The following is a 26,781-nucleotide window of genomic DNA, read 5'->3' as shown; positions in this document are numbered from 1 at the left end:
GATTTTCCTTTGAAAAAAGGGACTGTGCTTTGCAAAAGGAAATTCAGGGGTATAGAAACATTTGGTTGGGGGCACACAGCTCTGGAGCCTGGGGGTGTTTTGGGGGTTCACTGCACTGGAGCCTGGGTGTGCCCTGGGTTTAACACTCATTATGACAGCTGGGAATTTCTTTCCGCTGTGGGAAGTATATCATTGTGGAGGTGGTAGCAGTTTTTGGAGAGGAAAGAAAAAGCGATTTTTGAAACTGCAGGGTCCTTGTGCACTGGGGGTTTTCGTGACCTGACTCCCGTCCATGGTGTAGTGTGTGTGTTTGTCCCGGTCCCTGTGCAAGGCCTTGGTCCCTGTGTCCCGTGTCCCCGGTCCTCGTTGCCCGGGAGGATGTCGCACCCTCGCCTTCGGTCCTCCCGGCCGGCAGGTGGCGCTATCGCCGGTACGGCTCGGTGCCCGTGGCCGCTCCTGGAAGCGGAAGCTGTAGCAGCGGCCCGGCGGGGCGGTTCGGCAGCAGCGCCGCCGCGGAGCGCCGTGAGTACCGGGAAAACGCCGGGGGTCGGGCAGGGGGCTCCGCTCCGGGGAGGACCCCTGTGGAGGGGCCTTGGGACTCCTGAGGTGGGCGGGAGGAGAGGGCTTGACCCGGGGCGGCCGGGCCTTCCGCCCCCTGCCAGGCCTGGCCGCCGCCCCGACCGTAGAGGGATCCCCGGGATCTGCCCCTGGCCTTGGGGGCGCCCCGGCATCTGCCCCTGGCCGTGGAGGCTCCCCCAGGATCTGCCCCTGGCCGTGGAGGCTCCCCCAGGATCTGCCCCTGGCCGTGGAGGCTCTCCTGGGATCTACCCCTGTCCGGGGAGAGCCTACCGCGATCTGCTCCCGGCCGTGGAGGGACCCCCCGATGTCCTCTCCCAGCTGTGGAGGGTCCCCCGGGATCTGTCCCCGGTCGTGGAGGAACCCCCGAAATCTGACCGGCCGTGGAGGGACCCCCGGGATCTGTCCCCGGCCGTGGAGGAATCCCTGGGAGTATCACCCTGGGCTGACATTGCCGTACCGGGTGGCCGTTCCCACTGCTATTGGCTCGTTAACGGCTGCTGTTTTTCGGTTTTTATCCCTTTTCCTGCGAGAAGTAGGTCGGGTTAAGAAATAGCAGCATCTTGGGGGTAGGTGGGGAAAGGAGGTTTTTTCTTTGTTGGAAATTCTGCAGATTAAACGAGATTTGCGGTTCAGGTTTGAAGGTTCATTGTCAGTTCCTGACACTGTCTCGAGCACAGCACTGCTCGGTGCATGCCTTGGACCCTCCTTCCAGTTGGACAGGGCTCTTCTGTTCTGGATTTTTGTGCTGTAAATAGTATGGGCAGAAGAAGGATCTGTGTTTACTTGGTTTGTGTTGCCAAAGGTGAAACTAAACTATTTGTGTTAAGATGGGTTTGTATCAAGGTGCAGATCATATCTTTTTCACTCCTCTGGGGACATGTCTCAGCTGCTCTGTAGAGCCATGGGAGAGCCAGTCCATCAGAGAGCTCTGCCAGCTGTCCAAGCCTGTGCCTTGAGCTCCAGTGATCCTTTAGTGCCTGTTTGCTCGAGGGAAATGCTTTATTTAGGCTGTATTAGTGTTTGTCAGGCTTAGGCCAACATGCTCTGCCCTAGCAGCGTACACAACACTTGTGCAGTCTTTCCATGCTTTATATAGACACCCCCTCCCTCCCTTTGAGGTTTGACAACCCTACACCTTGGGCTCTCCAGAAATGAACTATGTGACAGGAATTTATAGCTTGGATCCTTTTGGAGCTGCCCTCAGCTCTGGGATTTACAGTGGGAGGACTTGGTTTCCTCTTGCCAGATGTCCGGGCTGATAATTTCAGCTCAGATACACTTTGTAAAGCACGGCTGACTGCAGGAAGAGATACCTGCTGAATTAACAACCTGTTGGGCAGATAAGACTTGTGTTGCAGATAAATCTGTTTGGGAAATGCTTTTTTCACTGTGTCTCCTTCTGGTACTTGTAATTGGGACAATATAATAGTGTTGATCACTGCTAGACCCTTCTGGGCTTAGTTTGAAAGGAGATACAAACAAACCCAAGAAGTTATGGGAGAATAATGGGAATAAAGACATGAGGTGCCTAAGCCTGTTGTGTGGCCTGATGGTTCCAGATCAGCTACCAGTGTTATTTCTGCTAAGCAGTTGTTTGTCCCAGCTCTTCCTCCACTCCTAATTATCCCCTGTTCTGATATCAGTGTAGTGAGGTGATATTTGTGCAGGTCTTGTGGGCAAAGAAGCAGGTAGGAGCTTAAAAGGGAAGAATTTATTCACTTCATGAACTAAAATGAGTGGCTGGTATGTGTGGACATGGGAAACACAACAATAAATCTGTGGCTTCATGAAGTCTTTAGTCCCATTCTGAAAGGCTGAGTGGTGCCAGCCTGTTTTCCAGGGTGGAAATATCTTTCCTAATCCTCTTCCTTCTGCCGTGGGTTTTATTCACCACATGAAATTATGGTTTTCTTAAAGCAGTTTTGCTGTGGGGTGTGTTCGGAGTGTGCAGTGAGGGTTTGCTGGAGCTGTTCTGTTTTTTCCAGAAACATGCAACATGGCAGCAGCCATGGAAACTGAACAGCCGGGCCTGGAAATCTTTGAGACTGCAGGTCGTGAGGAGCAGGTCCCGAGAGAGGAGCAGCCAAAACTGGAACCTTTCTATGTAGAGAGGCATTCCTGGAGCCAGCTTCGGAAACTACTCACAGATACACGGAAGTATCATGGATACATGATGGCAAAAGCCCCTCATGACTTCACATTTGTGAAGAAAAATGATCCTGAAGGACCTCATTCCGATAGGATCTACTATCTGGGTAAGCTGGCTGTGACAGTGCAGGGCTGTTTGGGATTGACTGTTCCTGACAGCTGGGTGTTCCTGGTAGTTAAATCAAAAGGGATTCCAGGCCACACTGGCTGGTCAAAAGTCATGATTGTGATTGTAATATCTCATTAAAACTTATGATGTAATTTCCCATGGGAGTAGCATGATTGGAGGTGACCCATTAGGCCTGGAAAAGAACTCGGAAGTATCCTTTGGGGCATGTTCCCAAGCTGGAAGTCTGTTCAGTCCCTTTTCTCTCACCCCACGTATATACTCTCTCCAAAAGCTATGCAGGTTCGTCTCCTTTCTCTTATTACAGCTGTTGAGTAGAACGTTGTTCTCCTTCAAAGTTTCCTTCCAAAGCAGAGATTTTAACTGTAATTTTGGAAGTCCTTTGTGCTTCAGCTACCAATGGCGCAGGTTTTCCAGGAACCCTGGGGAATAAATAGCAGTGTAGGTCAGGGGCAGCTCAGAGAGTAAATACTTTTCTTAACATTTTTGGTCTTAATAATAAAAAACTTTATGTAGTTTGTTGTTCTTGGATTCAGTGCCTCACTTGTGCATTGTTTCACTAATTAATGTTCATTTGATAGAAGTGATTTGGCATCATAAGCAGTACCGTGAGCAACCCTCTGAGTGGCTTTTTGGAGCAGGCCTTGTGGTAGAGAAATGCTTTTGTCAAGAGCTGTGGTAGCTGAACATAAATCCATGAAAACCTGGATTAGGGAGAGAAGCAATGGCTGAACCAGTGCCATGTTAATAGCCCCACTGCTTGCCACTTAGGCTACTTGCTTAAGCTCAGGTTTGTGATTCACAGAGTGCGTGTGCCGTGCAGTGACATAGTCAGAAAACTGCTGCTCTTTTTCCCCTTTTCATAGGATGGGGGTCATAATTCTTGGATGATGCTGAGTTCAAGCACATCATGGGTGTGTTGACATTGATTCCCCTGGGATGAGCTCTGGTTTCCCAAGTGCCACTTCCTGAGCTATAGACCAGGCTTGGCCTTCCCTGGAGCACACCTGGCTCCCTCTGGGCTGATCCCCATGTGCCTGGGCAGGAGCCTTCAGAAACCTGAATGATGTTTCATTGACTGAGGAGAGACTTTCAATGACTGAGGGAGAGGAGCAGGAAAGGGGTGTCCAAACCTCCCTAAAGGTCTGTTACTTTTGAAACACAGGCCGTGTATCCCAGACAGGGGAACTGGCACAAAAGCCCTCCTTGATTTATAAAGCTTATGGAATAAAAGGGCAATAAGAAAACACAGAGTGCTTCAGACAGCGTGGGGTAAGCCTGGGTGTCATTGTTCTCTGCCTTCTCTGTGACTTGCATTTCTGCAAAGCAGGGAATTCCCAGAGCGAGGCTGCAGTGCAGAGACCATCAGTCCTTCCTCTGGTAGGAAGGGCCTGGGAAATTGTTCTCGGGCATCCTTTGAGAGTGTTTGGATTATTAACAGAAAGCTAATACATTTTTTTTTTTCTCCTCACTTTCTCTATAGCAATGTCTGGGGAGAACAGGGAGAACACACTCTTCTATTCTGAAATTCCCAAAACCATAAACAAAGCTGCTGTCCTGCTGCTTTCCTGGAAGCCTCTTCTGGATCTTTTTCCGGTGGGTCCTGATTTTTTTCTTACTTCAAGCACGTGGGATTTGGGGTTTTCATCCTGAAAATTTGAAGTTTATTGTCTTAAAAATTTTAAGATTCTTCTTGTACATGCCAGCCCTGCAGCCATCCCAAAATGAAGCACAGCTTTCTCCTCAGTGTTTGGAGTTCCATCCCCTCTGTGTGCTGGATGATTCCTTTGCTGGCAGAGATTGCAAGTGCTAATTTGCATCAAGTTCTGTGCTGTGAGATCCTGGGGATTGCTGAAGGAGCCTGTAGTCTCCAATCACTTCCCTGCTGTCTTGCAGGGGAAGTGATGATTCCCCCGAGGATCAGTCAGTGGCTCCATGACTCATGCTAGAGCAGAGGATCCCTTTCCTACTCACTGGAATGTGGATTCCCTTTTCCCTGCTGCCCACAGCAAGCCTGCACCATCCCATCCCATGCACCATGGCAGGTTGGAGGAGGTGGGACAAACCCCACATGGAATGAAGTGTATTTTTCCCCATGTTATTTACCAGGGCTGTCAGCCAGACATAAAGCTCCGGCTGGGCTCTCCTCCCACCAGACCAGTCACTGCATGTCTGGGAAAGTGAGCAAAGCCTCTCAGGCTCATTCTAGAAATAACAGACCCTCAGTCTGAGCTTTCTTATACCAGGGAATATTGGGAATAATGCTGGCCTTGCAATGGGTGGAGTGGCTGTCAGTTTACAGTTGTGTGGGATCTGATCATGGCCTGCACCTACGAGTGCTGATGGCAGAGGCAAAACCGGAGCTGGCTTCCAGCCGGCAGCAGGATTCTGGAGGAGGAGGATGTCTGCTCAGCCATCTGCTCCTGGAAGCAGGGTAAGCATGCAGAGCAGAGGTGTCGATTGGGCTTCTCTGCTTGTTTTCAGGCCATCCTGGACTATGGGATGTACTCACGGGAAGAGGAGTTGCTGCGGGAGAGGAAGCGGATCGGCACTGTTGGGATTGCCTCCTATGATTACCACCGAGAGAGCGGCACCTTCCTGTTCCAGGCGGGGAGTGGGATTTATCATGTGAAAGATGGAGGCCCCCATGGATTCACCGTGAGTTTACTCATCTCCTGTCTCTCTGCAGGACTTTGCTCTGGCAAGAACCTCCTTTGGCTTGGAGTGAGAGCAGAGAGCTGATTATCAGTAGTTATTGCATTAGCACAGGAAGTGACCTTGATAACAGTGGAAACAGGGTTATCCACAGGGGTGTGTTTCCATGATTGTAGAAACTCAGATGCAGGTCTACAAGAAATGGTAAAATGGTGGCAGCAAGGCAGGACGCCAGATTTGTTTGGTTTTTCATGACTAGCAGTGTCCATAAAAAACAACAAAAGGCTCCATGCTCTTCCACAGAGTCAGACGTCACATCAGAGACAACTTTTATCCCCAGGCTGCAGTTTCCTGGTCATTGTTCTGTGGTCAGTGCTGGATGTGTTACACCATTTTTACACCATTTGACTGTACAACTTGCAGAACAAGCAGCCTTCACTCTGCTGGTGCTGAAGCTGGCCTTCAAAGCTGAAAAAATTTACTATTATTATAGTAAATGCCTGGTGTTTGTCTAACCCTGTTGTCAGAGGTAATTTACTGTATCTTGAGTTGCTTTTGGAGGACAAGGTTGCATGTTCTGCCAGCCCCTTTCAGGGTGCTGTTTTTAAGAGTGTGCCAGGCTTCTCTACACAAGCTGCCCTCTGATTTGGGGCTGATCCTCAGCTCTGGGGAAAGAGGCCTGGTGTGACCTTGGTAGAGGCACAACTTCCCTATAAAATATCTGCATGGTATTTTTCTGTGTGTGGAATAGATTCCTCTCTAAACATGTATTTGAAGTCAGTGTCCACACTGCTGCGGTCTTCTGAAAATCCAGGTTACTTGGTGGATGTGTTCTTGTGTTATATCTTACTGTGCTTTTTTTTTTTTTTAAATTCCAAACAGCAACAGCCTTTAAGACCCATTCTAGTAGAGACCAGTTGTCCAAATATCCGGATGGATCCCAAGCTTTGTCCAGCTGATCCGAATTGGATGGCATTTATCCATTGCAATGACATCTGGATATCTAATATAGAATCCAGGGAAGAAAGGAGGCTGACGTTTGTGCACAATGGTAATGCATCCTGAATTAAATTCCTGTACCTCCTCTGCACTTGTTCTTGCTAGACTGCATTAAGCAATGGAACTAAAGGTTCTCCTGAAATGAGGGTAATGGCCACTGTTTATTCCACCTTGTTTGTCACATTCCGTGTGCATCCTGTAGTGCAGATATGGAATGATTCTTTTCCCTGCACTGTGCAATCTGGCAGGATGCGTTGTTTGTTGGATACATATGGAAGGGCTCTTCTGAAACACAGCACAGTGCTTTTCTATGGAACAGCCTTTTTTGTGTGGAGGAGCTGTGGGTGGAATAGAGCTAGAGGAAAGTTTCTTCCAGTGAAATCAGGTTGCAGAGACTTTTAGAAACAATTTAGGCAGTTTCTGAATAGCACTGGGGCTTCTGCTGTCCCCTTATACTCAATAACTTAGGTTCTCACTGCTTACCCTCTCCAACTCTTAGGCATTTATCCTGGAAGAAAGAAAATGGGAAATTGTGGATAAAACACTTTAAAAATCAATTGCATTTTGTATTTAAACTATATCATCTGAATTTTAGTCAATTGAAATTTTTGACACTTTATAATAATGCTTTAGACTATTTAAATGCTAAATATTAAAATATTATGTAAGTACAGTAAAAATAAACTGTAGCAATGACTCCTTCTCAGATGATAATTATTTATGGAGCGCTGCTAAGTTACCTCCAGGGTAACAGGAAAAATATTGAAGCCCTATGGATATGTCATCATGTTGAGATGTTATGTAAGTCTGTTACTTTTGGTTCGTACAGTGAATGAAATATTGATGCTTTCATTTTTCTGAATGTTCATGTTTTCAGTTTCCGTTGTTCAGAAAGGTTTGGGGTTTTGATTTTCTTAAAAGTTGTAGTTCCAATTCACTGGACTCAGGTAGAGAGAACATTTTCTTTCTTTGACTAATTGAGAGCCTGATTAGGTACAAGTAAGAAGAGAGAATGGCTTTCCTTTCCTAAAAGAAGCTGCCATGTCAGAGAGGATTAAATCCTCCCTAATATATGAACACAGAAGGCTGGAAGCAGAAAACAAATCTGCTGAGAAGTCAGATTTATTATCATGTAATGGTTCCCTGGGGGTGAACTTGGGCTGTGTTTGGGATAATGCAGAACTGGTTTGGTTCTGCAGCACATCACAAACTAATTCTTTGGTGTCTTTTTTTAGAGCTGGCCAATGTTGAGGAGGATCCAAAATCTGCTGGCGTGGCTACTTTTGTGCTGCAGGAGGAGTTTGACAGATACACTGGCTACTGGTGGTGCCCAAAGGCACAGCCAAGTAAGTGTGGGGATCCAGCGTGTCTGACAAGCCCTGTCCAGTGCAGAGCTCTCTCTTCCTCCTACTTTATGCAAATTGGGAATGGCGTCCTTTGGAGCTGTCTGCAGCGGGGACCGGTTACAGGGGCCTAGTGAGCACTGGGGGGAGAGACTTCCCTTCTCACTACAGTGGTGGGAGTTGTAAGAGTCTCAGTGTTTTATTTTAATGAAACATGAATCACAGGCTTTGTTGGATTTTTCTTCATCCTTCCAATCTGCTTGTGCTCCTGAGAGAATACTGATGCCTGCAATAACTGATAATTCTGTTCTGTAATTTGGTAATGTTAATTCATTTACAGCACTGGATGGGGGTAAAGTTCTTCAAATTCTTTATGAAGAAAATGATGAGTCAGAGGTAGAAATTATCCATGTCACATCACCCATGCTGGAGACAAGAAGAACAGATTCCTTCCGGTACCCCAAAACTGGTGAGATCCTGAAACTTTACATCCATGTTTCTGGAAGACACCTATTTTATTCCATGTGCCTGGCAGCAGTGACTCTCCAAGCTTAGAGCAGAGAGGTGTTGAGTCGTCTTTGAATTGGTGTCCAGGTGGTGCAAATGTGTTTGGGGAAGCTGCTCTGGAGGCTGGATGAGTCACTGGTGACTGTGCTGATACTGCAGCCGTGTGGTTACTGGGGGCTCTGGGGTCAGGAGTTGGCAGAAACCTTCTCTCACTGTCACTGTTTGAGCCACTCTCTGGGATCCTGGCAGACCTGAGTTGCTGGCGAGTTGATTCTCATTACAATCCTGTGTTTCTGAGGGAACAGCTCCAGAATTACAGCCTTTTGGGGTTTTAGGAGGGTTTCTGTTTAGCTGCTGGCACTGCCCTGGCAGTTCAAGTTCTGGAGGACTCTGATCTCCAGGATTGCTCTTGGACTTTGAACAGCAAACCTGTCCTGCTGCGGCCTGCCAGGAAAACTACCTGTGGTCACATTTGAAGACAGTGGATGATCTGGAGGCTTCAGCAGTGAAGGGCTGAGGGCAGGCTTGGAGTGCCACTGGAAGCAGGGAAGTGGGATTTAAGCAGACCTGCTGAGGGCTGATTCACTCTCAGGTGTGGGGCAAGTTTGAACAGTTCTACCCTTCTGAGATGTCCCTGCTGTCACAGTGGAACACATTGCTCCGGTAACAGTGGTTTGCTCTCTTTCCTCACTCCTGAAATCTTCATTTTTTGGAGAAATACCTTCTGTTTGGCTGACATTCTCAAGATGCAGAATTCATTCAGATCTTGTAGATTCCCCAGTTCACTGGAAAAGATTTCTGCTTTTCCTGATTTACTGCTTGTATCTAGGAGAGACAAGGGCTCAATGTGAGGCTGGGAATAAAGAGGTGACACCTCGTGGTTTTTTGGTGCTTGTGAACACTCGGATTTCTGAGAGTGTTTTGCCGTGGCTCTATTCAGTGCAAAGGAAACAAGCTAACGAATGCTCAAATCCCTTAAACAATATGTAGCTTTATTATCATAATGGCAGTAGTGATGGCAGTAGGTTTTTAGGTGTTTGATTTTCACTGATGCTCTTTAGCACTGGATCAGTTTCTATGTACCACCTTGGAATAAAGCCAAACAGTGAACCAAAGCTTGCTTTGCTATTCCATTCACTCCTGAGCATTTACTTTCACCCTGTAAATGCATCCACTGATTGTGGGAGAGAAGACTGACTGTTACAGTAGTGTGGTTCTTGGTCTGTTTGCAGGATTACATCCTCTAAATCTCCTCACGTTTGCAGTTTCTTGGTTCTGTGGTGTCTCTCACACGTGCAGGGAGGCTATTTGATCAAAGAGCATTCTTCTGTTTGCCTTTTCCAGTCCTGTATGAATAACACCACAGTAATGCACAGCAAACAATTGGTGCTTGACTGCTAACATCTGTTTTTATAGGTACAGCAAATCCAAAGGTCACTTTCAAGATCTCTGAAGTGACAATCAATGCAGAAGGCAGAGTAAGTCTATGTTCTGTTTGTTTGCCAAATACGTATAATTGCTATGATTTTTTTTTTTTTGTAAAATTCATTTTCCAGTTCTGTACAAAGAAACTTTCCTGGTTGCAATGGCTTCCTGGCCTCTCTGGAGGCAGTGCCCTTGGCTCATTCCTGTGCAGATACTCAGTGTGCAGCAGTATTTCTCAAGGCTGTGCTTTCCTTCGCTACCACTGGTGTGTGAACTCAGCTGCAGAGCAGAGTGTTGTAGGTGTGGATGGTTACACCTTCTTATGTGACTGATCTCTTGATTGGCTGCAGATATTGGGAAAACTGTATTGCAAATACAGTATATCACCTTACTAAAGTATGAACATATGGAAAGAGATGAACTTTGCTTTTGCCCTGGGATTTTTAAACAGATGGAGAAATTTCCACAGCCCAGTCCAAGATTTTTGGACAGATGGGAAATTAATCTTATCAAACAGATTCATTACAGCCATAAATTATTGGAATTCTCCCAACTCTTGAGCTACTTCAGCCATCAGCAGTCACCTGCTGGGATAGTGATGCTGGTGTCAGCCAGGAAAGGCAGGCTTCAGCCATCAGCAGTCACCTGCTGGGATAGTGATGCTGGTGTCAGCCAGGAAAGGCAGGGAAAGCCTTCAGGACACTTTGGGTACCACTGGGACTTGTTCCCAGTCCCAGCAGCGGCAGACTGCGGCACTGCATATCATGAATTAGAACCACATTGGTAACTGGGTGTCATGCAGGATGTTCAGCACCTATCCATGAAAATCCTACAAAAGAGCTCGGTACAAATTACCTCCCCTTTACGGGGGGGAACTGAGAGTTCAAATGAGTTGTGCGAGATGGATGATGGGTTTGTGAGCAGCGTCCAGATTTCTCTGGTCCCAGCCCTGGCTGTACTGGCAGTGTGCAGCTCTCCTGCTGTGCTGGGGTCTGGCTGCAGATGGGGTTCAGTCCCCTGTGTTGCAAAGGCTGAACAATCTAAATTGCATGAGCTGCACAGAAAAAGTCTTCTGTGTCCAGGCTCTCATCGTGCATGAAAAACTGGTTGTGGGGGTTCATCTCAGTGTCACTGAATTGCTGCTTTGTCAACAGATTGCAGATGTTGTGGATAAAGAGCTAGTTCAGCCCTTCGAGATCCTCTTTGAAGGAGTAGAGTACATTGCTAGAGCTGGGTGGACGCCAGAAGGAAAATAGTGCGTATGTTAATCCTGTCTCTGCTCAGAGGGTTCGGGGTCATACAGTCAGAAGCAGATTGTAGTGGTCTCTGTCTTCTTCCAGCTTAAGCCTGCTTTCACTTTTACATTGCTACCAACTTGTTTGTGCAAAGGGGACCATTTTTCCAAAAGCCAAACCAGAGCCCTCCTTGTGTCTTTCTCTGCTCCCTGGCCCTACTGCTTTGGGTTTGGGCACTCGCAGCCTTTGATGTGTGTGTCCTCTCAGCATCCCTGTGAGAGAGAGTGCAGTGCTATTATCCCCATTTTACAGATGGGGAACTGAAGCCCAGAGAGGTTAAGTGCCTTGCCATGGTCACGCAGGAAGTCTGTGGCTGAGGAGAGAAATGAGCCCAGGTCCCCCAGGCCCTAGGCTAGCGCCCTAACCACTGGACCATCCTTGCTGACCAGACTTACTGATCAGAAAACCTGCTGTAAGTGCTACTTACATTTGCATGTCATTTTAACCCTGTAGATGATGTAGTACAGTGTTTCTAACTCACCAGAAGCTTCTCCGAAAGGGTATTTCACTGAAAGGGTTGTCCAGCCCTGGCACAGGCTGCCCAGGGCGGTGGTGGAATCACCATCCCTGGAGGGACTTTAAAGCTGTGTAGATGTGGCACTTGGGGACATGGTTAGTGGCGGGCTTGGCAGTGCTGGAGGAATGGTTGGACTCGATGATCTTAAGGGTCTTTTCCAACCCAAATGATTCCATGGTTTTCCAGAATTGCACTCCTCCAGTTTTTGAATCTAAAGATGGCTTTCACCTTTTAAATTTCTTTCCCATCCAAATGTGGAAGAAATCCAGGGACACATTTGCTACTTTATCCTGTTTTTTGCAGGATTGTTGTTGGAGCTACATGTAAAGCCATCAGAATATGGCAGGGGATGCTGCTGGTCCCTTTAGGTGCCAGTGTTACTCTCTGCCAGGTGTAGATCTAAAAGTGGTATTTTCACAAGCATCCTGAAATTTCAATTGAAATTTTTCTGCTTCATTATTCCCTCTGATTTTTCTCTTCTTTTTCTCCCTTGAAGCACAATTCAAATCAGGGAGAACAGAATGAGTTAAACTTTTGAACTTGCAGTGCTTATGCAATATTAAAATGAAGCAAAATAGGTTCTTGTGTTATGGAAGAAATTTGTTTATGTGGGTGAAATTTTGCACGTGACTTAATCTGCAATTGAATATTCTTGACTCCTTCAAAATGCCTAGTGCTACCGAGTGTCTGCTTAGATTTTTAGACTTGTGTCATACTCATGGTTGCATGTTATTTTCTCTAATATCTGTGTCCTCAACAGCATCTGGTCCATCTTGCTTGATCGCTCCCAAACTCGGCTTCAGATAGTCCTGATCCCTCCTGCATTATTCATCACCACAGAAGATGATGCAATGGAAAGACAGAAACTTATTGATGCTGTACCAGATTCTGTTACACCTTTCATTATTTATGAAGAAACAACAGACATCTGGATAAATGTAAGAATTTGAATTTCAGCCTTCTCTGACAGTTTGTAGCAATCGAGCAACATTGGTGTTACCGTGCTGTCAAGGACAGTGATCCCATAGTGCAAGTTCTGTGCATATTCGGGGCTTCCTGCTGTGAAAAACAGGATGTAGAGAACAGATTTGGGATGTGAAAACAGAGCTGCTTTGCCTGAGTCTATGCAGTGCTCAGAGCCAGGAGCAGAGCCCAGGGCTCTGGTGTTCCCAGGCAGCCCCTTGCCCACAGTGTCACTGGCACTCTCCAGCTTCTTGGCAATTGTTATCACCAGCAGTGCCACCAGATGAAGTATTTTCTAGGCAACAAAGATCTATCAAGATGACACTGGGTGAACAAGTCCTGAGAGTCAGCTAACACGCATTGAACCTCTCCTGAACTACATTTGGTCTGGTGAAACAGGTTAAGGGTGTGATGTTCTGGGAGGTGAAATGCAGGGCCTGTGCTGAGAGCAGTCACGGGTGTGCCTGGTCACTGCTGTAAACTGTGCCTCTCCTCACACTGGTGCACATAAAGATCCATGACTCTGCAGTGATATCCCGTTGGAGGTGTGCCTGGGAGCATCAATCACTGGCACATAGTTGGATCTTTCAGCAGAGAACTTTTGCACAGAAGCTTCCAGTGAACAGTCCCTATACAGCAAGTGCTCTCTATGATACCACATTCCTTAGTAAATGTTTGGTTTCAGGATGGTGCAGTGAGTTTCGCTTTCTCCATTATTTTTACTGGCTGAAGTGATTTTTGACTGGCAGCTCATACTGTGAAGATAAGTACTCCCAAGTCCTTCAAAGATTGTCCCTTGAAGCAAGAGCTGACATGTTGATGAATCGGAAGATGATGTCAGCTCATCCTTCTTTAAATAATCCTTCACTTGCAGGCAGCACAGGACAGAGGTCTGCAGAGGTGGACCCACCTCTGTGTCTAAGGTAGAAGGGCAGGTGCAGAAAAACTTAATTAGTTTGGCGACCAGGATATAGAGCTAGACTGGCAGAAAGCTGGAGCTGTGGGGATGTGGCACTGGCTGCAGACCCCCCTGGCTCCAAGTGTAACTGGTTCTCCCAGTAAGGGACAATGCTGCACCCAGTTAGCCTGGACTGTGTGGTCTGTGTTAAGCAGCAAGAGGAACATATTTTGTGTGACTGCAGTGCCAGAGTCCTACTGATGACGATAATCCACTGCTCTGTCTTCTCAGATCCATGATATCTTCCATGTCTTCCCTCAAACCCATGAAGATGAGATAGAGTTCATTTTTGCCTCCGAGTGCAAAACAGGCTTCCGACACCTGTACAAGGTCACCTCGGTTCTGAAGGAGAGCAAGTACAAACGGTCCTGTGGAGGCCTCCCTGCTCCGAGTAAGGGGAATAATTCTTGTGCTTTAATTGGGCATTTGTTGCTGACCAGTGAGGAAATAAACGTCCTTCCAGCTGGCAGGAATTATTGTCTCATTGGAAACTTCTGCTGTTGTCCAGGGAAGCACTTCAGTGTACAGTCATTCCTCTGGAAATTGTACAGGGGTTATTCTGTTTTCAGCATGCCTTAGTTTTAGCCCCGATCCTTCCTTATGGACTAAAGGGAAAAGTTTCCAAAAACCAGATGGGAAACAAGCTCCCTGTGATACTGTGAGACATATTTGGCTTTTCCTCCTCACTGCTGGAACTTGCTGTTGCTCAGATGCAAGAAATCACTGTGTGCAAAGCTCCCAGAGTGGTTTTTTCCACAGTATGTGTTCTTTAATTCACAATTTCATGCTGTGATACTTAATTTACTTAGCTTGTGTTGAAGGCACCTACTGAACTCTGTATGCACAAAAAATACACCTAATTTTACTAGTTCCTTGCAACTGTTGTAGGTCTTTTTTCCACATAGCATTATATCTGGGGTTGATTAGATTTCTCTAAATGCATCTGACTTCTTTTTCATGCTAAATCTCCCTCATTCTAAGGGAAATGAAATCATCTTATAAAAGCAAAATTCTTGCAAAATTTTCCATTTCTGACACCTCGTATTTCCATTGCCTGCCTATTGTTCAGTATAAAACCTTTATTTCTAGGCAAGTGACAAAATATTTTTAGAAATAAAAATCTCTGTACACTGGCTATTTGCAGGTGACTTCAAGTGCCTCATCAAAGAGGAGATAGCAATTACCAGTGGGGAATGGGAAGTGCTTGGCAGACATGGATCCAATGTAAGTCTTGCTCTTGCATCATGGATATCCTGCCACACACACAGGGAGATGGTCCCTTGGAGGGATCAGCATAAACCTATTAATCCAGTATGGTTTTAGCCAAAATACACAGTATTTCTGTTCTGTGTAACTTGTGAGCTTGCACAAGGAGGGAAGGAATGGTCCCCAAACTGCTGCTCTTGTAGCTCTGAGCTGTATGAATTCTTCGATCATTTGAATTAAACTGACAGAGTTGTGGACAGTAAGAACAGTTGTTTGGTTTATACCTTGCAGATTGCTGGGCTCCAACTCAGCCATATGGAAGTGGGGCGGGAGGGATGTGGGGGAGACTTTGAGGTGGTAGAACTGGATATTGAGGGATATGCTGTTTGTTTTGTTCCTGACAGATCTATGTGGATGAAACCAAAAAACTGGTGTACTTTCAAGGCACAAAAGACTCACCTCTGGAGCATCACTTGTATGTTGTTAACTACGAGAACCCCGGGGAAGTGAAGCGCCTGACAGAACGCGGTTACTCACACGCCTGCTGTGTCAGCCAGGTACCTGTGCCTGCCAGGGCTGGCTGGGCTGCTCTGCCTTAGCCCAGGCTTATCCTGTCACTCAGCAGACAAGGCAGTATTTATATATAACAAAAGCAGGTTTTAGGCTGTGTTGTGCCCTCCTGTATGTTGTACAGTCAGTGTGTAAAACTACCCTGGAAATCAGACTTGACGTCCTGGTTCCATTGCTCTCCAACTCACTTCAGGCAAAAGGAGCTGGGATGAATTGTTTGAAACTCTGTGAGCCTGACTCTCTGCCTGCAGTGGACTAGAAACCAATCACCAGATGAGATGAGCCTGGGCAGCATTGGGTGCAGTTCCAGGAATCCAGCTGGGAATTCATGACCCAGAAGAGGGTGTGTGACCAGCTCCTCATGCCACTCTTGGATTTGCAGGTGTATCTTTGGGTTCGGAGTGTTAAGGACTGTAGTGTTTCAGAAGCAAAAGTGCTCAGATTTCTGGTTTAATTTGGTCCATAAGCATCTTCTGAAAGATGTAAATGCAAAAAGAAATGATCACTTGCTTGTACCTCTGCACTGAGGAGTTCAAGGCATGTTCTTTTTCTCCCCAGGACTGTGACATGTTCATCAGCAAGTACAGTAATCAGAAGAACCCCCACTGTGTGTCACTGTACAGGCTGACAGGATCAGAAAATGATGCAACTCATAGGACTAAGGAATTCTGGGCTACCATTTTAGATTCAGCAGGTAATGGCATGGAGGAGGAACAGGAAAAGGACAAGATCAATGGATGAAAGATATCCCAGTGTATGCTTGCTCAAGATTTGCTGTTTTGACTGACCAGTCTTGTTTCTGAAACTCAGGCTTTTGTGAGAAGTTCTGTGAAGTACAGGAGGGACATTTTCAGCTCAGCAACAAATGGATATAAACAGACCATGAAGGAATTTAAAGTGGAAATTACCAAGTTTCTCCTGCCAGTTTTAGCTCAGGGAGGGATTTAAGTGCTCTCACTTGCTCTGTATGATGTGCTTGCTAAAGAGTGTGTTCATGGGGAGGGAGGTGCACTTCTTAAATAGTGTGTGCTGCTGCCTACTCATGTCTTTGTGAGACAGCTCTTGGGCTATAATCTTCCGCTGGATTTCTGTTCCCTTTGATTTCTCCTTACCTGAGGCATACTCCATGTCCTGTGCTTTCTATGTGTTAATGTAGCGAGTCCTAAGTGGGATTAGGAAGCGATGGGACATCTGTAATGGCTCTGTCAGGGGAGATTTACTGTTGTTCACAGGAGAATTGTTGTGATAGGGCTCAGAAAGCTCACCTAGGGCTGGGCCATTTACGGTCTCTGCCTGGATCCAGCCACATCCACTGGAAAGCGTGGGAGACCTCCACTGGGATTGCAGTGAGACTGGTGACAGGGCAGTGGTCAAGCAGAGCTGTGTTACTCATCCATTCCTGTTTAAACCAGGCTCTCCTCCCATGGCAGGTCCTCTTCCCGATTACATTCCCCCTGAAGTGTTCTCCTTTGAGAGCTCCACGGGGTTCACGCTGTATGGAATGATGTACAAACCCCACAACCTGGAGCCTGGGAAGAAGTACCCCACAGTGCTCTTCATCTATGGAGGCCCTCAGGTGAGCTGGTGAGCAGTGGGGTGGGCTGGCAGGGATCACTCCACGGCTCTCGTGCAGGAACAGTTCCTGCTCTGTGCTGAGGGCAGCAGGTGGCATTTTGCCTGTTCGGTGAGTATGTGCTTGGCCAAAGGTGCTGTAAGGGTTCATGATCTCCAGGTCATGGATCCAGGCACTGCCACTTGTCTGAGGACAGATATGCAGTAGCAGAGTTGGAACTGAGAGAAAAGGGAATCAGGTAGTCCTTGTTCCCAGTTCTGTCTCCTTCTCCTCTCCAGTTGCCTCACTGGACCTCAACTCTTCATGTCCATGACACAGAATGGCTTGTTTTACTGGGAGAAGAATTTATTGCATAGTAGGGAGAGGGAATCTTACAGCAGGGAGTAGGGATCTTGAAAACTTCACATTATAAAATTGTGTAAAGCATTTAAAGATAAATATAAATAAAATCTGAAATTGGATTAAGAGGTGACCTCTGGATTCTGTGCTGCTCTTGTATTCCAGGTACAGCTGGTGAACAACCGGTTTAAAGGAATCAAGTATTTCCGACTGAACACTTTGGCCTCTTTAGGCTATGTTGTCGTTGTCATTGACAATAGGGGCTCCTGCCACCGAGGGTTGAAGTTTGAAGGAGCCTTTAAATACAAAATGGTAAGTGGACTCTGAGTCTGGCTCTGTTCTCAGCCAGAGATGGGTTTGAGTCCCAGTGTTAGCAGCGCTGAAGCAGGAATTTTGGCACAGGTGCCCAGCACTGCCTGTGTGACATTTCTGGGATTTGGGGACAGGAAGTGTGTATAGGTGAGAGTTGAGGGAGGAAAGATGCTTGATGTAGGAAAGATAAAATGTCATGGTTTCAGGCTGTAACCCAGCTCCAGCTTGACACAGGGTAGTTCATAATGAGGCTGTGACTCCTCAAAGATACAGTTTGCAGCTCATATGAAGCAGGACAGTTGCATTCTGAGCATGGATCACTCTTGAGCACCAAAGCTCTGAAGGTTGTTACCTCGGGCAATCCTGAAAACGTAACACTGGCCTGTAACTAACAGAACTTACCTTTGTCTCTGCCCTCCCAGGGACAGATAGAAATAGATGACCAGGTGGAAGGGCTGCAGTATTTGGCATCGCAGTACGACTTCATCGACTTGGAGCGTGTTGGCATTCATGGCTGGTCCTATGGAGGCTATCTCTCCCTAATGGCTTTAACACAGAGGTCAGATATCTTCAGGGTATGTTCATGTGTTGAGTACTTACTCTAGTGGTACAGACAGAATTTTTCCTTTAATAGTGTGACTTCCATGGGTGATCACAGCACAAAGACCTCAGAGCTTGCTCTAGACAAGTTAGGACACAGTGCAGTGGCTGTTTTCTTCAAGACTCTTCTGTTTGGCTGACTTCAGAGAGAAGTTGCTTTTCTAGCAACTGTTGGACTATTGAGCTTGCAATGGCAACTGTGCTGGTGTAGCTCTACCTATCTCAGGTCACCTGTGCTGAAGGTACCTTAGGTAATGTCAGCTGCTGCCCACTTTGTGCCAGCTGAGCTCTTTGTGTTGTGAACCAGGTAAGGGAAACAATCCTGGTGAAAAACAACACCTCCTTCTCATTCTCCCTCTTTTTGGCCCTGAGAGAGTAGTTCCCTTTGCAGACTGATCTATTCCCAGATCAAATTGCCCATGCTGCTGCATAGGAGCATGTTCTAAAGCAGCCAGAAGGACAGTCTGGGGATGGGAAGAGGTACTGGAAAGAGGTTCTTGTGCCTGCCTGACTTTAGACCACTGTAATAAACAGCCAGACTTTCTTTGGGTAGAGATGTGGGAAGAGCTGGCTATTGCCCTTGAGATGTGTTTTGTTCTTTGTGACTACTCTTGCTTTCTTGAAGTCCAACCTTAATATTACTGGGAGGTTTAATAATTATTTGTCTCAATCCTTTAAAATTGTTGTATTTTTACCTTTACAAACACCTGCCTTGCAAAGGGGTTTTGGGTGTTTTTGTGGTTGTTTTTTTTTCTTATGGGTCTTTTTTTCCACAAGCCTCTGCAAGCTGGTGGTAGCTATGCAGGGTAGTTTGCTGAGTCCTAGCGAGCTGTTTCTGTTAGGCATGCAAATGTACCCAAACCCACAGAACCCCACAGAATGCACTTCAGTCAGCAGCCCTTGCAAGTGGTATGTTTAAAGTTGCTTCCAATTTGCCTGTAGGCTGTTCCTGGTTTCCGGTGCATGTGGGTCATAGCTGAGCTGTGCTGTGTGTGAGCTGGGGCAGGGACAGCAAGGATTGCTTTGCTTGTTCCACAGTTACAGTGGGATGAAGCTGTGGGAGGGAGGGACGTGGCCAGGTCAGGGGGCAGTGTTGTCACTCCCCTCTCTGTGGCACTGGCAGGTGGCCATAGCTGGAGCCCCCGTCACGCTGTGGATTTTCTATGACACGGGATACACGGAGCGCTACATGGGCCACCCAGAGCACAACGAGCAGGGCTACTACCTGGGATCCGTGGCCATGCAGGCTGAGAAGTTTCCTTCTGAGTAAGTTTGCTTCTGGCTCTTGTCTTCTGTTTTTCCTACCAGGAAAGTTCAAGCCCCATAGACACGTTTTTATCTCCCTGTTCTTGGTATTTCTGGAATCACAAATGCTAGCATTAAATAATAATTTAAAAAACCCCAATACCCAACACTAATAAACTTAATACTCAAATGAACATTTGCATAATTACAGACCATTTCATGTAAGCCCTTTTATAGTAGCTGTAATTAAAGACTATCTTTTATGTCTAAGAAATTACAAACATATCTTCAATTTGATTAGCACTTTAGAGCCACATTAAGCTAAACAAAAATTAGTTGATTGGGATGTTTTTGTATGTTCTGAGGCTCTCTCAACACAGCAGAGCAAGCTGGGGCCATGGGCTTTCTTGCCAAAGAGCTGACAATCAGCAAGGTTTAAGGCCTTGTATTGTCCAAGCTAGGAAGCATTGATGAGAATAACTAAGATATTCAAATAAAAGGTATGACTGTAATATGCGTGTGCAGGAAGAACTTTCAGAGGAGCAAGGAACAGGTTTGAGAAATGTGTCTATCCAGAGCAGTTTACAACTGAAATCACTGCCTTCAATGCAAGTATTTTTTTCTGAGGAGTGTTTTTGTAGGGATGCGTGTGGACTGTGAAATGAGTGGGATTCTGTCTAGAACTTTTTTCTCTTGCATTTCCCAGACCAAACCGTTTGCTGCTGCTACATGGATTCCTGGATGAGAATGTTCACTTTGCACACACCAGTATTTTGCTCAGCTTTTTGGTGAGAGCTGGGAAACCCTATGACCTACAGGTAAGGCCAGAACCAAGGCGTAAAGGTGATGTGTCTGTCTTGGAGGAGTCCAGAACTGGAACTTGTACCATGGTTGTGCTGGACAGCTTGGAATTCTAGGATAAAATTGTAGCATTTGAGCCAATAATTTTTTAAATGTTAATATTTTAATATTATTTAAATGAATTAACAAAAAGAAAAATTGGGCAAATAAGCAGTTAAGGCTGTTTCTGAGGAGATCTGCAGCTGGAAGGCAGTGCAGCAGCATTCATATAGCATGGAACAGGGTTCTTCATTTAATTAAACCCTGCTGGCTCAGTGCAGGTGGAGCCCAGGGATCCCACACCACACTGCAGAACTGGGAATGTGCTCTGGCCAGGAGCTGCCTCTGCTCAGCCAGGCTGATCCCCTCCAGCACAGCTGGATCACAGTGGGTTCTCCTGGGTTCAGGCAATGGAGGATGAGGAGTGTTAGTTCAGGTGCAGAGTTAATGCAGGGACATTCCATGGACGTTTGGAATGTGGCTCTGGGACTGGTTTAAATGTTGGCGCCTGCAGCTCCTCTGGATATTTACAACTTTATTTTACATTTCAGATCTACCCTCAGGAGAGACACAGCATCAGAGTCCCTGAGTCAGGAGAGCACTATGAACTGCACCTGCTGTATTACCTGCAGGAGAACCTGGGCTCTCGCATTGCTGCCATGAAGGCCATGTGACTGACCTCAAAACTCTGCTCCACAGCTGCTCTCCGGACAGGGAGGTGTAGGAAACTAGAGAAAATAGGATGGAACATTGCTTTCTGGTGCCTGCCACATGTACACACCCGTACACACCCTCACAGACACTTTTTTAAAAGTAAATTTGGTGCCATACAGGAAATTTAAGTACAGTGATCTAATAACTTTAAGCTGTAAATAAAATCCAATGTCTGTGGTATAATACAGTACCATGGGTGTTCTCTTGGGGGACGAGCTGAAACTGAAAATAACGTACTTCTACAGCACCAGATCTTCACTTTTTAAAAGCATTATGGCATAATTGATGTATTTTTACAGTGTGTTCCTTGGTATCTTACTACATAATACTGGGTGATTTACTCACTACACAGCAAGAGTTTACCTGAATGGTTACAACTTTTATTAATTTTAAATGCTATCATATAGCTTTTATGCTTCATGAAAGGGATGTGTCTCACTCCTTAGAAGCTGGTCACAAGTTGGACACATCCCTCATCTAGATGTTAATTGTTTTTTAAGAAGAAAGACTTTTAAGCTGCCTCTTAATATATTTAAAGTTTGGATTCAGATCAGTTGATGCCAGGTTCTTTGATTCCTTCTCCCCTAGGATAAATCATTGTCTTTTCTTGCAGCAGCTTGAGAACCTATCCTGATTGTACTTGATTTCAGTGGAGAAGTGAATTGATACTTTACTGTGATATGGGCTTAAGAATCTTTTATTCTGAGGTGCAAACTAACTTAAGTTAAAAAGCTGAAACTGTAAATTTTCAAACAAGCTTCAAAGTGCATCCTGTTGAGATTTTTCCCTGATGTTCACTCTGGAGCTGGGTTTGCAATACTCCTTCCTTACCCTCACATCAGCATGATACGGGCATATGCATCCTGTTACAATTTAGAAATTCAATACTCTAATTCCAAGGTCTGCAGAGGATGTGTGGGGAGACCTTATATGCGAGGCAATATGAACTGTTCTGTTGAATTTCCTCATGTATGAGGGGCTATTTCCCAGGCTTGTGTCCTGTCCAGTCCCCTATTCCTGGATCCTTTCTAGCACTACTGTGCATGTTGATGATGCTGATGCTGATGATGCTGTCTTTGAGAACCCTTTTCTGTACAGCTTCAGGTAACCCTCAAGGAATTGCAGTCCCAGTTGTGTTTTTGCTACTGAGGTTGGTTTTAACTAAGCAGCAGGCTTGGCTGAAAAGCGTAAGTGTGTGAAGGCACTTTTAACTGGCAACAGGTAATTTAGGATAGAAATCCATCGAAAATTATTCTCTTTAATCCAGAAAATTCTCCCCTTGGGACTTGCCTCTGACACTCTGATAAGTTTTAACGGTTTTCTTAGAAACCCAAGAACTTCCTTTTCTTTCTGTTTTGGTGCTAGAGGGAAGCAGAGCATGATTTTCTTTTCATCTGCAGAAAATCTGGAATCACTCTCAGTGTTTACGCTCTTAGAACTCCACATGTTGTAACCTTGTACGTTTCTTGATTTTGTACTGTTCAGCTTGATCCCAGAACTCTGGGATTTAACAGACTCTGGCTGTATCTGATCAAACCGCATCGTTTTTCAGTTAAACTGCTGGGCATGTGCACTAAAGGGAGGGGAGCTGGGGCAGTTACACGGTTGTAAAAGCCGTGTGTGAAAACAGGATCTGGTTTTTGGGATACACAAAGGAGCCAAAGCCAACCGGCGTGCAGGGAGTGTTTCCTCCGCAGTGGGGAGCCTTGGTTCGGGCTGTTTGTTGGTTTTCAGATCGCAGTGATTACAAGTGGATCAGTTAAAAGACCATTAGCAGGTCAATAACGGGTTGATTTTGGGAAGGGCGTGGCACGGAAGGAGCCCAGCTCCAGGAATGTCTTCTCTTAGCGGTTGATTGTGGCTGAAGCAAAGGCAGCATCCCTGGGGACTGTGTTACAGTCGGCACCGAGAGAGCAGCACATGTGCAACACAACAGTGGGGAGAGACAAAAATAAGCTGTTCCTCTGGAATTTCATTGTGTTCCCAACATGTTTATGCTGTATTATATATACATATATCTATATCTGTTCATATATACATATATGTATAAAATTACCCATGGATAGTATTCACCTTCTCCAAGGTTGTTTATATTTTGTTCAATATTAAATTAACTTGCTTTTTTGGGGTTTTTTTTGTTCTTTTTCTAGAGGTGATTACCCTTGAATGTAAGTGTATATGATTTTTAAGACAAAATTGATCGTTTTGTTTAAAAAACAGAGCAAAAATGGCCTTCATCAAACACTGCATTTTTTGGGAATTGAAGAACTAAACATTACGTGAGTAAGCCAGGCTGGGTTTGGATTTGAGGCAGGATGTGATTATAAGTGTTGACATATAATTCTTAATAATGCATCCTTCTACTGTTTTAAATATATACATCAAAAAGCTATTAAAGTACAACATACTGTAACTGCTCTGTTTTGCAACATAAATTATGGATTCTTTCTTTCCTACCATTTTCTTTTCTTTTTACTGTAGTTAAGCACTTTAAGACCCCGTGCTCTCTTATCCTGTGGAAGTGCTGGAAGGATTTATCACCAGAGTTTTGTAGTTCTTGCAAAAGAGATGCCTTAGATGAAGTCTGGTTCCAGCTAATTTCCCAGTGAAGAAAGGAAAAACCCCGTTGTGATCGAGACTACAGAGGTAGGAAGGTGTTAGTGCTGAGGGACTTTGCATCGTTATTTTTTGGGTGTAGCGGTATTCCTGCACCCTGTATGGTGAAGTGTTGGTCTGGCCAAGGGCCAGGACAAGGCTGTACATTACAGTCCTGGAGATGGGAATGTCACTTGAGGAGGTTTCCAGCCTGTTTGATATTTGGGATTGTACTTCATCGCTTCCTGCATGTTAAAAAATCTCTTGGTTAATGTGAGTTTTAAACAGAACTAGTGAGATCCTGGGGGGGCAGGGGAGGTTGTGGAGCAAAAAGGTATGAGGAGGAGCCTTTGCTGTGGCTCCCAAACCAGAGGTTGGTATGTTCCTGTGGAGGCCCCTCTGCCTTCTAGGGGTGTTGTGCCCAGCAGGAGCCCTGCTCTGAACAGGAGCGGGACTGAGCCTTCCTTGTGTGGTGGATATTTAGTTGCACAGGTGTCTTTGAGATGAATGTTTTCGTGTGTTTAAGAATATATATGAAATATGGGGATCTGAGTGCTGAGATACTGAAGTTGTGTGTTGGTGCCAGCAGTTTCCTCTCTTTCGAGGTGGTTGGGATTGGTTGTGCTTGTTCCTGGTGAAAGCCCATTCTTTCACCCCATTTTAATGCAGCTTCCAGTGATGCCTCGTGAGTGTGGGATGTGCAAAGCTGTTGGGTTTCACCCGCACCTCCCTTTGTTCTCAGTGATCTCTTTTTACTCAGAACACAGTAAAATTAGTATCTACCCAGAAATGCTTAATTTTTACAAACTCAATGGAAAAATGAGCTCAAAGCACCAAGCAAAGCTTTGAAAATAACTAACCTCATTATATTAGAATGGAAAATGCATTCCCTACTTACTGGTGGCATTTGGAAATAGGCTATGGAAAAAATTTCCGAGTGGGATGATATAGTAATGCTTTAACCCTGGAGCACCTGCATCTGAACCTGGGTAGGAAATTATGGAGAATTCTCATACTCCGAGTTCCAACCCATATTCCCTGCCAGGAGAAGTGGGTTGTGTTCCTACCGTGTGTGTCCGTGTGTCCGGCTGTTCCTCTGCTGCCATGACACCCAACCCCTGCCGAGGCAATAACAGAGTCTAAGTCAGTGAAACATCGGCCAGGAGTCCCCTGCCTTGGGCTGCCTATTCACTTGAGTGTCAGAACCCTGCAGAGACTTTGTGTGTGCCCCTTCAGAAGGGGGAGAGAGCTCTTGCTGCAGTTTTTACTTGGCTCTTCTGCGGAGTAGAAGTTCAGGTGTTTAATTCGAGAACATGAAGTGCCTGCTGTTTGCGTTAACAAAATTGCATGTCTCACTCCAGTGGGTTTATTGGGCTCCCTCCCTCCCCCCTCCCGAGCTCCATGGCTTTTAATCATGTAAAGTGGAGACATTAGTTTTGCTGCGTTTTATTACAAAACCTTTGTTGCAATAAAGATGCTGCTAAATAAATTGAATTAAATGTTGGGTTTTCTTCCACCCTATTTTCAACTGTCTCTCTCCCTGATTTAGGAGAGCTTGTGTGTAATTAAATCTCTGCCCTCGTTGCGCTGTGGAAAGCAGCAGTGATGTGTGTTTGATGCATGTCGGGTGTTCTGCAAAAGCATCTGCCATGTTTCCTGTCCCTTGTGGTTTGGGAGATGGATACCATCAGGAATATCAGGCATTTCCTTGGCACAGCGATGTTCCCTCTCCGGAGTGTTTCCATGTGAATGCTGTTAGCAGCTCTTGGCAGCCACCAGCCGGAGCTGTCGCACCGGGGACTGCAGGACACAGCCTCGCCTAGGTGGGACAAGTGCCACAGGGGAGGAGGTGGCCCTGGTGCCCCGGCAGAGGAACCTGTGTGAATGGAATGGGCAATGCAAGGGAAGAGATGTCTCTTCATACAGTCACCTTGTTCTCAGCCTCCTGTTTGTCTCTCTGAGCAGAATGGGCCTTGCAGGCACCCCAGTCCCATGTAGTGCTGTCCCAGAAGGTCCGGGGGGGCTCAAGGCAGATACAATTAATGTTTTTACTCATTTCTGATTTTTCACCCACGGAGAAGCACCCCCTGTTCAGGAGGGGGCGAAACACTAGCCTGTGCTCTGCCCTCTTCCTATACAAGGTTCCCAGTTTGCAGTCCTTTGTGTGCATCCATGGAGGCTTCTGAGATCTGAGAGAAAGAAGCGAAGATTTAGCAAAGTCCTTTCAGGCTAAAGTCATGGTATACTTTTAGTGTTTGGGGTCACAGTACTGGTCAGGGACAGGATAACAGGAAAATCTTTCCTGGAAGAACTTACGGCCTGGGCACAATTAACCCTCTCGTCTTCTTATGGGATTAATAACAAAACTGCAAATGGCAGCTGGGATTAAAGGCCTGTGTTTTCCTCCCCAGCATCAAGTCTTTTCTCAGGATAATCATTTTGCAGACTGCTCCTGCCAGCAGACCTAAGGAGAACCGGTGCTGGTTCACTCAAGCTCCTCAGCACAGGCACGCAACACCACCGGGCTGGCCCTACGGGGCTGCACATTTCCCAGGGAATTCCCAAGATCAAGATTTCCTCTCTTAAAAGCAAACAGCAACAGACTGCTCCAAGGCAAAAACCAGCAGCAAGGAAATGATGTCCCAAAAGCAGCAAGGTAGGAACCTGTGGGAGGAAGGAGTGGTGGTACAGGGCTGGGACTGCATCCCCTCCCTCAGCTCTTGGAGCCATGCTGTTTGCTTCCTGCTGGAAGAAAAGCCCCTTTGCTTTTCCAACAAAGATAGTTTGAACAATTTGCTTTCACCATTGCCCTCCCTCTTCTCCTTTCTATTCTACTTGCAATTTTGTTAGAAATAGATGAGTAAATACCATGTACGTTTGTGTGGGAGCTGTGGTGGCTTGTGGTTTTATGATTTTCCCCCCAGCTGTGATTCATTGCTTTTTACATTTTTTAATCTATTCCCCCACACCCCCTCCTGCTCTCCCTGTCTCCGTGCAGCCCAGCAGCTGTCATTATCAGTGAAATGACTTGACATTATTTTGCTGTACTTTGTTTCTATTCATTGATTTGTTGAATGAAAACTATTTATCTGGCACTGACATGCAAGATTGGAGCCTTTCAAGAAGAGGCAACTCTGCAGTACAATTTTGCTCCAAAATGAGCAGAGCAAGAGCTCTGTGTTAAACCAGCCCTGCTGAAATCCCTGGCCCCATGACAGAGCAGAAGCAGCGGCTGCACAGGCTACGGAGGTGGTGTATAGGAAAAGCATCT

The 26,781-nt window shown here is 46.0% G+C and overlaps 1 protein-coding gene across 2 annotated transcripts; it reads left to right on the top strand.

The window, feature by feature from the left end:
- The first annotated feature begins 427 nt into the window (after positions 1–427).
- DPP8 (dipeptidyl peptidase 8) lies at positions 428–25,004 on the top strand. Of its 2 annotated transcripts, none has more exons than XM_032122860.1 (20): positions 428–522; positions 2,565–2,834; positions 4,338–4,450; positions 5,339–5,512; positions 6,392–6,560; positions 7,744–7,854; positions 8,192–8,320; positions 9,775–9,836; positions 10,938–11,038; positions 12,356–12,533; positions 13,748–13,907; positions 14,661–14,740; positions 15,127–15,279; positions 15,851–15,986; positions 16,723–16,868; positions 17,370–17,516; positions 17,939–18,091; positions 19,240–19,382; positions 20,068–20,179; positions 20,753–25,004. In XM_032122860.1, exons 2-20 carry the CDS (start codon positions 2,576–2,578, stop codon positions 20,873–20,875), a joined length of 2,649 nt encoding a protein of 882 aa, XP_031978751.1. In that variant the 5' UTR covers positions 428–522; positions 2,565–2,575; the 3' UTR covers positions 20,876–25,004. The 2 variants fall into 2 exon arrangements, 1 of the variants encoding a protein (XP_031978751.1); XR_004242786.1 differs by having other exon boundaries at positions 452–522; positions 17,939–18,075.
- Positions 25,005–26,781: the final 1,777 nt, after the last annotated feature.

This window comes from Corvus moneduloides, chromosome 13, assembly GCF_009650955.1.
Source record: "Corvus moneduloides isolate bCorMon1 chromosome 13, bCorMon1.pri, whole genome shotgun sequence".
Classification (NCBI taxonomy): Eukaryota; Metazoa; Chordata; class Aves; order Passeriformes; family Corvidae; genus Corvus; species Corvus moneduloides.
The sequence above is the reverse complement of the archived record's forward strand: the minus strand, read 5'-3'. Positions and strand labels throughout refer to the sequence as shown.